The sequence below is a fragment of the Panthera leo genome, chromosome D4, assembly GCF_018350215.1.
Source record: "Panthera leo isolate Ple1 chromosome D4, P.leo_Ple1_pat1.1, whole genome shotgun sequence".
NCBI classification, from domain to species: Eukaryota; Metazoa; Chordata; class Mammalia; order Carnivora; family Felidae; genus Panthera; species Panthera leo.
Genome location: NC_056691.1, coordinates 28,151,588 through 28,163,831, shown reverse-complemented (window position 1 = coordinate 28,163,831; position 12,244 = coordinate 28,151,588). Strand labels below are relative to the sequence as shown.

The window sequence follows — 12,244 nt, the reverse complement described above, 5'->3', positions numbered from 1 at the left end:
CCTTGGCTCTCCCCATCATGAGGTAGGGTCTCAGCCTGTCTCCGGGTCCCTGGGCCATCCCTGGTGACAGGCCCCAAATACCTGCAGGAGCAGAGTCTCACCAGGGAGCAAGGTCAGGCCATAGGAGTCTGGAGCTCCTTGTGAGCATCCTGGCACACCTGTTGTTGGGACTTGAACTCAGAGACGCCTTCAAACTGTGGGAGTCCAAGCAATGGGGAGGGCTGGGCAATCGCTCTGGTCACCAGCCCAGGCTGAACGCCCCGCCCACACCTGCATCTAGGACATCCCACCAGTGGGCCTGCGTGGACACCAGCCATTCCCAAGCAACAGGGGGTTCCAGCTCTTGGAGAGACTTCCAGGAAGAACCATGCCCCTGAGCCCAGGTGGGAAACGGGAGAGACGATTTTTGACAAAATCACAGAGCTGCGAGGATTCCGAGAGTGTGTTTACATTAACAGATAACCAGTCTCTCCATTGCTTCCCCAGTGGTGCCCCCCTGTCCTAAAACCCTCGTGTGGACCCAGCCTCATCCCCCCGCACCCTCACCTCACTCTCTTTCCATGTTCTCTAGATACACTGTCTCTTTTCTCCGGGGTTCTGAGCCCGAGCCTCTGCTCAGACACCCCTCTTTTCTCCTGTCCCCCTGACTGGCTCCTCTGGGTTCTCATCAGACACCTCTTCCTCCTGCTGTTCTGAGCCACCTCCTCCCCCTCCCAGCACCTGCTCTTCCTGGCGGTTGGGGATGTGCCTTCCACCAGGTGATGGCTGAGACCCAGCAGGTGCTGCATCAGTTCTGGTTGTTCCAATACAATTTCCCCCTGGCAGAAGGGATTCTGCTGGGGAGTCCCCACCTCTCCTGTGACTGCCCCTGATAGCACTGTCAGGAAGCCCACAGAATTTCCCTGCACACACCACATTTGTCATTTTAGGTTAAACAGTTGGAAATGTAAGCGTCTAGGAGGGAAGTCTCATGGAGGGTCCTTCCGGCATGACAGGTAGCCCAGTCCAAAGGGACTTGTCTCAAGGTGCTGGAGGTCTTGTGGGCTGAGACCTGCTGTCTTCCACCTCATGTGCTCATGACCGGTTACGGGGTCTATTAACTACAACCTTACGTCTTCTCCTCATGCTTTCTGAGTGGGAACATGAGTCAACCTGCAGACAGAAAATGGAACTATGTGCTTCTTTAGCCTGCGAACAGTAGGCAGAATGTCTTCTTTTAATCAATTCCGGGCTTGAGTGGCTAGGTGTAAATGAGGCCTCAGATGATCACTTTGGATGTCCTCACCTGTCTGCCACCTCTGAGGCCCAGTTCTATTTTTGAAGCTGGCCTCGTGTCTGGGGTTTACCCTTAACCCTTGTGGACCCAAGGTACACGTTCCTGTAACCCACTGCGTCCGGTTCTTCCTCACCCACAAAGAGGTTACATGATCTTCTCTGGCATTTGGGGAAGATGCACCTGAAACTGACCGTGACATCTGTCCTGTACTTGGGTGGGATATAACCATTTGGGTCAAATGACCATGATATTTAAGGCACTATTCTACCTTGGAAATTCAATGTATGTATGTTCACTTAGTGTGTATTTTTTCCTTATTAAAATAATTAACCTTTTTCCTTATAGATCATTGTTCACATTTTGCTCTATTCAAGTGTTGGGACAGACACAGGCAAAGGGCAGCTGCCATGACATGTGCCTATTTACAACTACAAGAACCAGACACCATTCAGCATTCTCCTAGTGGGCCACTGGCACATTCAGTTATGTCCCTAGAGCCCAGTGACATTTTTGGCTCTATAAAAATTGAGTGTATTAAAAACTTGAATACCTTGAAATGTTTTTATTTTAAAGAATAAAACTACACACTTCATTTTAAAACATGAAATGTTACATGCCATTAGACAAATTCCTACAAGGCTGTTTACAACAATAATGAGAGAGTTGGGAACATTCCCAGTATAAAGTTCACAACTTGGATCTTCAGCCCTTCAAGTGTTTTATCCCACACAGGAAGTTCTGGTCAGTGTTAAGGTAAAATCCTCTTCTGCATACTCTGTCCCCAGTCAAGGCCTTCTTTATTGCATCGTCTCACACAGTAGGAAAGCTGGCCAAGGAGGCGATACCACAGTGGTTGTCCCGGTCTTTGGCCATCAGTATATAGCCATCTATGCCCCAGGCTTCTCCCCAGCTGAAAGAAGACAGCATTTGCTATTTTACTCACACAATCAAGCACATTTATCTTTATGAACGACAGCACCTGATATTGAGCAGTGCACCAGAGGCTACAGCAGATTCAGGAAGAATAGGAGAGGCCATTCTTGTTCATCATTGAGTTCTAACCCTGCACAGAATTCTATCCCCAGACCTTTAACAGACTGCAAATGGAGACACAGAAAGAAGAAACTCTTGGGGCCAGATGTATTTCAGAATTCATAAAATTCCCGGTTTAGAAACGCAGTGGTACCAAAACTATATCAAGACCCTAGCAAGCTTGAGACAGTATCTTACTTTGTTGTCATTACATGAATATGTCTGTGTTTTCCCTAAGTGGGGTTCTGGGTTCCTGAGATTTTACAAGTGTGCTCAGGGGTTTGAGTCCTGTACCCAAACCCTGATTCCAAAAAGCATTCCTTTTTCAGTTTTAAGGGTAAGTATTTTTGGCTTTTATACCTGTTCTTGACAATCCAATACTTTTTGTTATCCAACTCTGCTCCCTCAAAGCCATAGCCAACTATCAGAACGCCGTGGTGTAGGATTTCATGGCTGCAGTTTGAATCATAATAAATGCCTGGAAAGTAAAATTCAGTGCTGGGGTGAAGATTCCCACATGATGTGTGATAGTAACTCAGCCTATCCACCGCTGTAAGGGAGGCATTTCAAAATGCAGTGAAATGACGTAATTCCAGATACAATTTAAAAGCCAGGACTTTTGCGGGGAGGGGCGCCTGGGTGGCTCAGTGGGTTAAACATGTGACTCTTGGTTTTGACTCAGGTCATGATCTCACAGCTTGTGAGATCAGGCTCTGCACTGACAGTGTGGAGCCTGCTTGGGATTCTCTCTCTCCCTCTGCATCCTCCCACCCCCATTCATGTGAGCATGCACGCGCGCTCTCTCTCTCTCTCTCTAAATAAATAGATAAACTTTGAAAAAAAAATTAAAAAATGAAAGCCAGATCTTTTTTGAGCCAGGCAAGAGACTTAGGGCCTCGTCTAATACCAGCTGAATATGAAGTGGCACAATCTGTTTTGTAAATAACTAGTCACGAGCCATAAAAGACCATTCACAGAAACCTACTTTTAGGATGTCAGCCTAAGGAAACAGCAGAGAACACAGAATTACTTGAACTAAGTTTTAATTTCAGTAGTAGAATCATTTGAATTACTTGAAAGTTCTAGTAACTTCAAAATCAGGTAGTAAATTACGTAGCCTTTTACACATATTTATGAAGTGATTAACATCATGAGGTTGTGTCTCCAGTCATTACAGATAGAAACATTAGGCACAAATATTACATGTAGACAATAAACAATTGTGTTAAATCCGCACCCCCCAAAATTCTATGTGAAATTCGACATGCCAAAGAGTCAGTCTTGCTGTATGTGATGACGGTCTTTCCATTTCTCTGCCTAAATTTCTACACAGACAAATCCTTACCTTGGTCATAGAACCGGAAGGTATCCAGGCTTGCATCTATAGCAGCAGAGACGGGACCCACAATTGCCACTGACCTCATAAGTTTGTACTCCGTCTTAGGGATTGTCAAGAACCCAGTTATGTCGGCAGCAGAATTTTCTGGATTGTATTTGCAAGATTGGAGCTTTCAAAGGTAAAGGGGTAGAGACTTTATTACTACCACCTACATCCTGGGAAACATGAGATCAAGACAGTTGCAGATATAAAGGCTACAGTCTAAATTGTGAAAATTAAATATGGCATCCCTTTTTCCCTGAATGTGTTCAAGTTTATAGCAAGATAAGGAGCTCCATTTACCTGTGCATGGTATGGATAGGATTCCTCTGAGTCCAGGCCTCCATTGTCCTTAACATACTGGAAGGCATTATCCATGTTGCCCCCACTGCAGCCCCCATTGCCTTCAGACCAAGCACAGTCCAGCAGGTTCTGCTCACTCAGTGAAACAAGTTTGTGAGTTTTCCCAAACATCTGTCCTTCGATGGCACCAGTTGCACTAAAAGCCCAGCCAGAAGCACACTGACCCTGAAACCCAAGTAAAAAGTTCTCAGCCTACAAAACAAATAGCAGGACCTGACAACAGAGCACACATCTCAAAGTCTTCTAAAACATAGCAAATGGCACATTATTTCTCAGTCTACCACAGCAAGGACACTGATCCCTTTTGCCTATACTCTTGAGAGGAACCTGCTGAATACTGTCCCACCTGATTCTTTGTGGGAGTTACGTAGCCTTTCTTTCTCCAGTTCACAGATGAGGGGATCTCAGCAAAGAGAGGTGGTTGGAACACTTTCCCCTTCTTGTGCTTCTGGATTTGAAGACCATTCATCACCTGCCTGAATTCTTCATTGGTCTTCAAGGAAAAGAAAGTAGGATGTTGACAAGTTTGAGATTACTTTGGCAAAGTACTCAGAAAAACAAAATGTTCACCAATCCATGCCACACTCACCATGTCACCAAAGCCATTCATTGCCATCGTGAAGCTGTGTTCCTTTTGTTTGTATTCCCGATTGTGCTGTTCAATCATCTTCATATTTTCCCCCCACACTGCTCTCCTCCATCCTTCTTCATTCTAGAGGGAAGATACAATCACACGTCTTTATTTCTATTTAAAACCAACTCACCTGCACCAAGTGGATGTGCTCACAGAGAGGAGGAGAAACCACAGCCAGGGATGGACTGATGCTTCTGCGAGCTGATCTCCAGCAACCACACAGCAGGACATATGCCCACGTTGTGTACAGTCAAGGAGCCCTGCTTACTGCCTTGGTAAGAGCGGCCTCAAGAAGCTACTCCTTGCTATGAACTCCCACAGCACAGACTGTTCTCTGCAGGGGTCCCTCTGGACAGGTTAGATGTTACCAACCATGCCATATAGCTTCCTGTGTGTTGCCTTCCACTGGGACCATAGTTCATCTAAGCTCTGGTTGAGTTGCGGAGCAGCTGAGGCTATTCCCAAGCAAAGGGCAGCCAGGAAGAGAGAAGGAGAAGGATGCATGTTTCAAAAACCTAGGAAGGGAAAAGAAATGAGATTCTGATTAGAACAATCCATTTAAAAGGGCATCCTCCTTTCTTCTAAGGTGTTAGAGCCCTGTGGTAGGGTAAAAAGATTGCATTTATCAAATGTTTACACAGGGCTGTGGAGGATGTGGGATGTGCGAGGGGCCTGATGCTCCACTCCCCGCCTTGGAACCTGCCCACCAGTTTTAAGGCATGTGGACAAGGGGCCATGACTCAGCGGGCTCTACAACCTGGTGTGCAGAGATCTGGCTTCAGCGTCTGGTGGGGCCAGGCCAGGGACAGTACCTCCTGGGAGCCACGAACCCCAAATCCTAAGGCTGGTGGCCAACCTCGTTCCCAGGTTGGCCCTCCACTCAAGCCCAACCCTGGGCCTCACCTGTGGCAGGTGTAGCTGTGTAGGCACAGTCCCAAGTACAGGGCTGGGGGTCCACTGGGTCGCGAAGTGGGTCCAAGGCTGTCGGTTTAAGGCCCATGATTCCGCCGGATCGCCCAGCGCTGACCACCTGTCCTCAAGGTGATTGGCTCAGCCGGCCGGGGGGCGGGGCTTCTTGGCAGCGTTCCCACCTTTCCTAGGGTAGGTAGTATCTGCCCACTGGCCCCCGGGGAGACAAGCCTGCCGAACGGGAACAAGACCCTGGAGGGAGAAGGGAGGGTACAGCTCATCCCTGGGACCCGAAGCTACTAATTACCCAGACTACAAGAGATGGGCAGGTGGTCCATGAGAAGAAGCTCACCGGGAGCCCCAGATTGATTTTCAGCATCAGCCTGCATGTCCTTTAGTCCTAGAGTTTTGGGTTAAAGTCTCCTGGAGGGCTGAAAGCAGGATAATCTAGCCTAGTGGTTCCTATTTATTCCAGGCAAAGGTGGGGCAGGGGGAGGAATGCAGCACCCACAGAGAGAGGTGTTATCAATGTCTCAGAATGGGATGCCTCTGGGTTTTGGAAGAATCTGTAGTGGACTGGAAATCTCCAAAACTCAGGATATGATGGGCAAGACCTAAATCCTTGGACTGAAGGAGACAGATGAGCAGGATGTCCAGGGATGGAGTGGCAGTTTGTAATGTTTCCAGTCCCCTCACAGTTATTTTCCTTTTCCTTCTCAAAACAGATAGAAACAAGTTATTGAAAAACAAAACAAAACTGGATTAAGAGATGGAGGAAAAGCAGAATATAGGAACTGCATTCACTTCCCCATTCTCTGTATGGATATTATGTTTCTCGATGTCTAAAGTGTTTTTCTTGAGATTTAACTTTACAAGTTTAAGATAAATAGCTATTTCAAGCAAGGACGTATTTATCAGGAGACCACGAATTTGCCCTCTGACGACCAGTGTTGCTTTCTTTAGAAACAGGATTCCACATATCTAAACAGTGGGTTGGCACCTCCTCTGGACCCACTTTAGTGAGACACCCCAGTGATCTTCCTCATGCGTTGTCTCCAGCACTTTTCTGCTCCGGGAGAGCAGTGGTCAAAGGGACTCTGCACATGGGCTCGGAGTCAGGGCTGGGCCAGCAGGGCCATTCTACAGCTCTCCTGGTGTGGGCCCAGGCAGGTTCCACAACACCTTCAGCCTCAGTTTCCTCAGTGAGGACATGGGGCAATAATTAGATTTTCCTCAGAGGATTCTTGTGAAGATTAAATGAGATAATACGTGTTAGGCATGAGCATAGAGTAGGGCTAATTTAATACCGCTTCCTTGTGAGGGCTGTTGAACAGAAAGCCACAGGCCCAAAATGGTGTTGCTTAGGTTAAGGGCCCAGGTCAGGAAACCAAGACAACTGCAGGTTCAACCTCCAGCAAGGTAACCCTGAAAGAGTCAACCTGGAATTTCCTGGTCCATGCTGGGGAATTTACTGAGAGCCTTTCTGCTCCCCTTTAACAGGGCCACCTTGTCCAAACAATGCATTCCTTGCTAGTACATTCCTTTCTTCCTTTTATGCTTTTCCTTACCTTTTCAAACCTTTCTTTTGTTTAGCTCAGGAGAGTTTCCTTCTATATGCTAGATGGGATGCTGCCTGATTCATGAATCCTCTAAGAAATCCAATTCATTTCTCAACTTTACTTGAATTTTGATTTAGTGGCAGGGACAAGATCTGGAGAAAACTTCTGGCAACATACCCAGCAAGGAGAAACGGGTGTGGTGCCCACAAGCCTTAGGTTCATGGCCTTCTCCTCCTTTCCCAGCGCTGTGGGTAAGCTCCTCCGGGTCAGAGCTCCATTCTGTTTGTCTCTATCTTTGCCTTGGACCTCCTGATCCCACTGACCTTCCATTACAGGTCAGGCCAGCTTGAGCTGCAGATGGTTATGCCAGGAGCCCAATGGTGCTGGTGTGTTTGCCAGGACTACCACTGAGCTGACAGAAGGGTCGCCCTGAGGCAACCCCTGCCTTTCATGCCACATTCCTCAGCAAGAGGTTCCCAAGGGAATGGATGGTGGTGCTCATAGGGCCTTCCTAGTGACGAGACACAGTGCTGCTGATAAATGAAGGTACATGTTTGTTTGCCTTGTTTTGTGTAAATAAAGGCTATTGCTAACAGCCGGATCTTGGAGGTTAAAAAGCCACAAAAATTGATTGACATGAGTTCAGCATTTAAAGGCTGTTAGAGGGCCCACCACCTCAAGAAGTCTCCTGTGATAGGATAAATCAGCCATGAAACAAGTTACATGGGCACTAGGTCACCCACCAGCATCAAGAAAATCTTCATGCCACTAGATACCACTGTGAAACACCACACAGTCCCCAACCCGTGGTACCTCCCTTTTAGGTATTAGTTTGGCTCCTAGAAACCCAAAGGCTTAGCTAACTGGATATATAAAGAATCAACTGCAATCCTTTCTGGCACACTTGTTTATTTAAGTCTAAGAATTGTAATCCCAGATGGTAAACATATCTAGAAAGATGGAAAAGAATAATTAGAAGATAACCTAGAATTACACTGGCCATTACAGGAAACGATCCAGTTAGACAGGACTGTTCTTTCAAGGAGTGTACATGAAAGTCAGGGGTTCCAATCTAAATAAACAGAATGGGGGGCCTACTTTAATACGTATGCAGAAGACTCCAAAAGCCTTCAGTATTCCAAAATAGTTGCATTGAAAGATTCATTAGAAAAGGCTACTGAACAATTAGAAACATGAGAGGTGCTTAAGACCGAAGACTGTAAGACCGACTTATGTCCTCCACCTCCTCAACCCTCCTTTCCCTGAGCACTCCATCCGCTACTTCCCCGTCCCAGGTGCCTTTCGAGACACTCACCTTTGTCCAGGAACACCACCTGAGGTTACAGGTGATCCTCCTGAGATGCTTTTCATCCTTGGTTAAGGACTGAACCGAGGCCCACAGTCAAACATTTCGTAAACCTGGGCAGGGTTCCCAAGAGTTTGTTTGAGTTTGTTGAGTTTGTTTCATTTTTAAATCAATTCCTCCTGAGCCTATATGAGAAAGGGAAATAAACACTCACATTATCCCTTCCTTTCCAAGTCCAGACCCATTGGATATGGATCTTTTTTTTCCTGGGAAAAACCATTTTCTTCTTGTCCCTCTGGTTCATGGCTTGGCCTTCCACTTCCTCGGCTCTGTCTTCAATGATCTTTGGGGGTGGCTCCAGAGCTTGTAAAAGTAGTACCGTGCTGTTTACACCTCTAAGGATGCCATGTGAGACCATGGGCTTGTTTAGCACTGTCAGAAATCTTTCCTGTTTGTCCCGGTTAAAATCAGACAAATTTTTTTTTTAATTTTAATAACTCCATAATAAAAAATTTGGCCAAATTAAAAGCTGATAATCAGAGCCTGATAGACTTTTTTTGGTGGGGGGCGGGGTGGGGGAGGGGCTCAGCTTCTCTGTTAAGCAAACCATCCAGAGGAAAAGAAGACTTCCTCATAGGGATGGATGTGTTAGCCCTTTATTATTATTTAGGCAACAAGCCAATTCTTTCAGAAGCTAAAAACAGCTGTCCTTGTTTTACGAATCTAGTCTTTACTGGACCAGAAGTCTGGTTCCAAAAACAATTCAGAGAACTCCAATCCTTTTTATCAATCTTCAAACCTCCCTTATTTATCTCAAAAGGCTTATAAGTATTGTAAAAGTTCTGCCCTACAGAGATGAAAAGTCCTTCTAGAAAGTGCTTGCATTTTCCCCCTGTGCCTTCAAAATATAAACATTCAGTGTTCTGCCGTCTTCTCCAGGAATTTCTTATCTGGGCCATCTCTTCACAGTGCAGATTCCAGGGAGACCGTTGTTACCACGCAAACATGGCGAGCAAGGCCAGAAAACCCGACTTGCCAACGACAAATACAATTCTTAAGGGTCTTCTCTACAAATATTAAAAAGAAAACAGGCTTCAGCCATCTAGACCAATAACCTTAACTTATTCCATTGAGCAGAAAAAATAAAAGTAGATACACCCTTTACAGCTGGTAAATTTCATGGCAGTTAATTTTACAACAGAATCTAGAAGGTCTGCAATCTGTGTTATAAATGCTTCTATATTCGGATGGCATTGCTAAAATTACTTTGTGAAGACCTCTATTTGGTTGGTTTGAAGGCAAGTGACAGTAAGCACTGGGCATTCTAAAACTCTAAGAGGTAGAAACCAACCCAAGTGCTTTTCAAGTTCACATGATTTAAGAAATTATTTGATATTAAAGCTACTTTAAGGTTGGTGGTTTAATTAACCCAAACTTGTCTTTAGAGTTATCAACAATCAATACAAAGACTTTTATTCTACATGAGGTGACTAGCCAAATAAATTTGTTATTTCTTATAGAATCTGTCATCAGCAAAAAAAAAACCCAAAAAACAAAAACAACAAAATAGCTTAGGATAAGGACTATGTCTAATGCTTAATAACCTGTTTTGTAACTAATCAACACATAGTGCTTCAAACAGGCAGATTAAATATAAATAGCAAGTTTGGGGATAAATTTTTTAAATAGTACAGAGGCCAAGGAGAGGCTGTCCCAAGATGGGCCACTGAGGCATAAGGATTATTTTGAGTTAAAGCAATCAAAACCCAGCTGATTCAGGAAAAACTCGACCTCCCCATCACATTCCTGCCTTAGCAGAAATAGGGCATTAACAGAGAGTCCTTCTACCTGAGAAACTAACCTGCACAACTCAAAGAACTTAAAAACAGAGGAAATTCTTCCTCCTGCTAAATAACAAAATCAGCCAAGTAAATTTGGAGATCTAAGTGGCTTTCTGAAATGCTTCACGAATCAGGCAAGACCACACTGAGCAGGTAGAAGTGTGCTCCCAGGAGTGGTACAAAATGGAAGGTTTTTATAGAAGAAGGGGGTGGCCAGAGAGTTATTAGCCATGGAAAAGGATTGTTCCTGGCAATGCCTCTTTCTAGGGGACAAAGCAGGCTGTCTTATCAAGCTACTTCCCCTTCTTGGGGGGGACAGAGACGGCCCAAGTGGCAGACTCACTGGACCAGACAGTAAACTCCCTGACGACAGGTTACAACTACACTCCTGGGGAGGTTGAAACTGCAGTTAGTTTCTGTGTTAAGCACAAGATTGGGAACCCAGTCGACAAAATTTGGGGCCTTTTTTTTTAACATTCCCGAATAAATAATAGTTTCCTCTAATCTTTTTGATAACATAAAACCTTAAAAGGTTTGCTACTTTAAATAATGAGTTAAGTTAAATTCATTAAAAATCTAGATCATTCCCAAATAACACAAAACACTAGGACATTAATTACTAAACATAGGTTTATCTACTATTGGCTTCTTGTTGCAGAGAAATTACAAATATTTGCATATGTTCATGTTACATTAAAGACATTTAAAAAGGCATATGCCTCTAGAAATGTTTAAATACATTCCTAAGTTTGCAAATTAAAAAATGCTCTGATGACAGGTTGATCACCATGGCTTGCTACTTAGTTTTCACCAGAAGTCTAGGTTTCTAAAGTTAAAAAATATAATTGAGATAAGTAATTAAAACTACTAAAAATGATAAGAGAAATATCTTCGTATGTCAGGAGAATGAGATAAGTTTTCAGAGAAAAAAAGGACATAAGAAATAGAGATACATTTTGCTGTTAAGAAAAGGAAAGTAGGACACCTGGGTGGCTCAGTCATTAAGTGTCTGACCTCTGTTCAGGTCATGATCTCACCGTCTGTGTGTTCGATCCCTGTATTGGGCTCTGGGCTGACAGCTCAGAGCCTGGAGCCTGTTTCAAATTCTGTCTCCCTCTCTCTCTGCCCCTCCCCTGCTTATGCTCTGTCTTTCTCTCTCTCTCTCAAAAATAAACATTAAAATTTTTTTTTAATTTAGTTTGTCTAAGTTTCATAAAGATCTGTGATCCTATTCTAATAAGTGCTTGATAGCCTCTTTTGCACAGAAATATTCCCAAAGATTTGTTACACTACATAGGCTGATTACATATACTAATAATACTAAGCCTTTAGGTTATATCTGTAAGATTGTGTCACTTGTGGCTAAATTTAATTCTGCTTCCGCAAAAATAGCCCCTCATTGCCAGACTTTAGCTGTCCTACTGTCCTGGTGACATGCACACAGTCAGCTTTTGAAAAAAAAACAAACCTTAACCCGGACAAATAACAGTGGCGAATTCAATAAACAGGGCTGGGGAGAGTCCAACACAGCAGCTCGGTTCTTCCGGGCTCCCTGACAAACCTCCTTTTTCAAGTGTTTCCCCAGATGACTCAAATTAGAAACAGACAATGGTGTAGACACTTCCGTAAAATTGTAACACTTGCAACAGGACTTGATTGAACTGCCACTGAGGACGGGTGATCATAGGTTCTTGTTATTGTACACTCATTTCCAGATGGGTTAGAGCCTGTCCTTGTCACAGGGCTGATGCTTTCACAGTGACCAACCAAGTTAAAATGTGTTTCCCACTTGGGGTGCACTTCCTTCTCTCTCCAGTGAGCAAGGCCCTCGACAAACCCTCACCGGACAAACCCTAGGAGTTAACAAGAACCTTACAAACGTCTTGGGATCCTGTTAGCACACACCTTCTGCGGACCCTTGCTGTCTCGGGCTGGGGGCCAGCTGC

General features: G+C 44.7%; 1 protein-coding gene across 1 annotated transcript; it reads right to left on the bottom strand.

The window, feature by feature from the left end:
• Positions 1 to 1,810: 1,810 nt before the first annotated feature.
• LOC122204813 (procathepsin L-like) lies at positions 1,811 to 5,722 on the bottom strand. Its single transcript, XM_042912523.1, has 8 exons — positions 5,587 to 5,722; positions 5,056 to 5,198; positions 4,639 to 4,761; positions 4,396 to 4,542; positions 3,990 to 4,214; positions 3,654 to 3,816; positions 2,669 to 2,786; positions 1,811 to 2,186 (listed from the first exon to the last, which is right to left on the bottom strand). The coding sequence occupies exons 2-8, from the start codon at positions 5,185 to 5,187 to the stop codon at positions 2,087 to 2,089; spliced, it is 1,008 nt and encodes a 335-aa protein (XP_042768457.1). The 5' UTR covers positions 5,188 to 5,198; positions 5,587 to 5,722; the 3' UTR covers positions 1,811 to 2,086.
• Positions 5,723 to 12,244: the final 6,522 nt, after the last annotated feature.

Excerpts from the sequence above, each read along its gene's own strand:
- LOC122204813 (XM_042912523.1), bottom strand. The coding sequence starts at position 5,187 with ATGCATCCTTCTCCTTCTCTCTTCCTGGCTGCCCTTTGCTTGGGAATA. Across the intron at positions 4,543-4,638 it reads TGAATGGCTTTGGTGACATG|ACCAATGAAGAATTCAGGCA; the intron begins GTGAGTGTGGCA and ends TTTTCCTTGAAG. Across the intron at positions 2,187-2,668 it reads TATTGGATTGTCAAGAACAG|CTGGGGAGAAGCCTGGGGCA; the intron begins GTATAAAAGCCA and ends GTCTTCTTTCAG.